This window comes from Austrofundulus limnaeus, unplaced genomic scaffold (genome assembly GCF_001266775.1).
Source record: "Austrofundulus limnaeus strain Quisiro unplaced genomic scaffold, Austrofundulus_limnaeus-1.0 Scaffold492, whole genome shotgun sequence".
Taxonomy (NCBI): domain Eukaryota; kingdom Metazoa; phylum Chordata; class Actinopteri; order Cyprinodontiformes; family Rivulidae; genus Austrofundulus; species Austrofundulus limnaeus.
The window spans coordinates 313,326-315,601 of NW_013952894.1; the positions used below are offsets into that span (position 1 = coordinate 313,326).

General features: G+C 36.4%; 1 protein-coding gene across 1 annotated transcript in view; it reads left to right on the forward strand.

Moving 5' to 3' along the window:
• Positions 1 to 2,276, forward strand: part of pdia5 (protein disulfide isomerase family A, member 5) — a 127,530-nt gene that overhangs the window by 46,719 nt on the left and 78,535 nt on the right. The window contains exons 4-5 of the mRNA XM_014025702.1: positions 1,672 to 1,755; positions 1,903 to 1,948. Coding sequence (XP_013881156.1) covers positions 1,672 to 1,755; positions 1,903 to 1,948 — 130 coding nt within the window. The remainder of the gene's footprint in view (positions 1 to 1,671; positions 1,756 to 1,902; positions 1,949 to 2,276) is intronic.

Genomic DNA, 2,276 nt, shown 5'->3' on the forward strand with positions numbered 1-2,276 from the left:
ATATATCATATTGTGACCCGTCTGTCATGATATGTATCGTATCGCCAAATTCTTGCCAATACACAGCCCTATACTGTATAATACAACATAGTTGCAACTTCTTTATTAGTCAGATGCCGGATTTTCCCTAATATTCCAACTACTCTGGCTATTTTTGTACCTACAGCACTAATATGAGGTTTCCAGCATAAAGAATCATCTATTATAACACCAAGGAAACGAGTGGATTTAACATTTGTAATTAAAATATTATCATTTTGTATTTTCATTGTAGATTTAAATATATTAGACATAATTTGTTGTTTTTTTTAACATCAAGGCCAGTGTATCTTTTAATAGACTGCAGAACATGCATCTAGATTTATTACTGTCTAAGCCAGAACTGTCCAAAGTGTGGCCCGCGGGCCAAAATTGGCCCACCAAGCCATTTGATTTGGCCCACCAGCAGTTGTCCTGGCTACTAGGTTGTATTCTCCTGTCTTATGTAGAAACACTATATTTTACACTTTCATTCCAACCAATGATCCAATTATACAAGGAGCTGTGCTGCAGATTGTCTTAACTAATTCTGTGTAATTTATTGTGCATTATATTAAGATTAATCATAAAATACAAGTAACTACAAGAGGCRTTTAGATTAGAATTAAGCACACGTCTAGATTTGCACACATTTTTAAGATCACAAATCTTTCAAATTTTTCTACATCTAATTTCCCTMTGGGATCAATAAAGTATTTTTATTAAAATGAGTTGAATTGAAATACAAAAATTTTAATTTGTGAGAGTCTGACCACACTGGCTGCCAGCTTAATAATAAAAAAACCAACAACTTTATTTAAGAAGTATTTGCTTTTCATATATAACTGCGTTTGGCCCGCAGCCCTCAGATCGATTTTTATTTTTGCCCTCTCAGGGAAAATGTTTGGGCACCCCTGGTCTAAGCAATCCTTGGTGATATTAATATTGTGCTCACTGATATTACAATGTATTTGTGCACATCTGTTATTTGATCACAGATTAGCCTTGTTTCATTAATATTTTCCATAGTTGTGAGTGTGCAAAGTTGTTAGCATGAACAACATTCAGTAAGGTTCTGAAGCACATTGTTAATGCCCTTTCTGCTAAGTTCAGGTTGTGTATAACTGGATACATTCAGTGAAACGTAGCCACAGCTCCTCTGTCTTGTGGCAGCTCTGCAGGCGTTTGGAGGCAGCAGACTGATCTTGAACCAGGTGACGGCACGTCGTCACAAAGTTCAGTGTGTGTCGAGGTTACATCTGGTCCTGTTGTGCCCTCACTGCTGCCATCTGCCACCGTGACTCCTCCTAATATCAGAGTGTTTACCTGAAACGCTCCACTTATTCAACTAGATGAGTTTCTTAAAGAAAGGAAAAAAGACACTGAGAAAATTCTGTATTTGTCAGCCATAATTTAAATCTACCTTTCTGAGTTTGGACACATTGAACTCCAGAAAAATGTTTTCCTCCACCTTTCTAATGAATGGTTTCAGTAATCTTTAGTGGAAACAATTAACTACACTACAGACAGGTGCATGTTTATTTCATTTATTTACAGATGTTCTCTTTAAAAACCAACAAACTGCTTGTTTTCTTGCTGGCACAATGAAAAGCCCTAACAAACATTTATTGTGTGTTTTGATTTTTCTCTCAGAGACTCTGAAGGCCGTAAAGTTTGTAAGAAAGTGAAGGTGGACCCGAGCTCCAAACATGGAGGAGCAGAGCTGCTGCATTACAAGTAAACACCAGTTTAAATGTCCACTGCCTTTCTGCAACGTGTTTTTATTGATTTGTTTTTTGATGGGGAAATATTTCACATCTACAGAAATACATGATGCATCACTTACTGCTGGTTTGTATGAAGTGTGTGTTTTGTTTCCTGCAGAGACGGGACGTTCCACACAGAGTACAACAGACCTGCTACCTTTAAGGTGAGTCGTTCCCTGCAGTTTGTGTGWGAGCTGCACATTGTTTATTATTGTGACACAGCAAAGTTATTTATCTATTTAACCTTAAATTAGGGGTCGACCGATACATCGGCTGGCCGATATTTTTGGCCGATATTTGCGTTTTTTCTTGTATCGGTATCGGCCGATACGCTGTCCGTTTATTTTTTTAAAAGCAATCCCACTGTTTAATTAGGATTCCTGAATATTAATTTCTGGAAAAATCTAAATGTGATTAATTTAACTGTGGACAAATTGCATATTTTAATACTATGATTGAGTTTAGATTTATTATTTTCATAGTATTTTATTT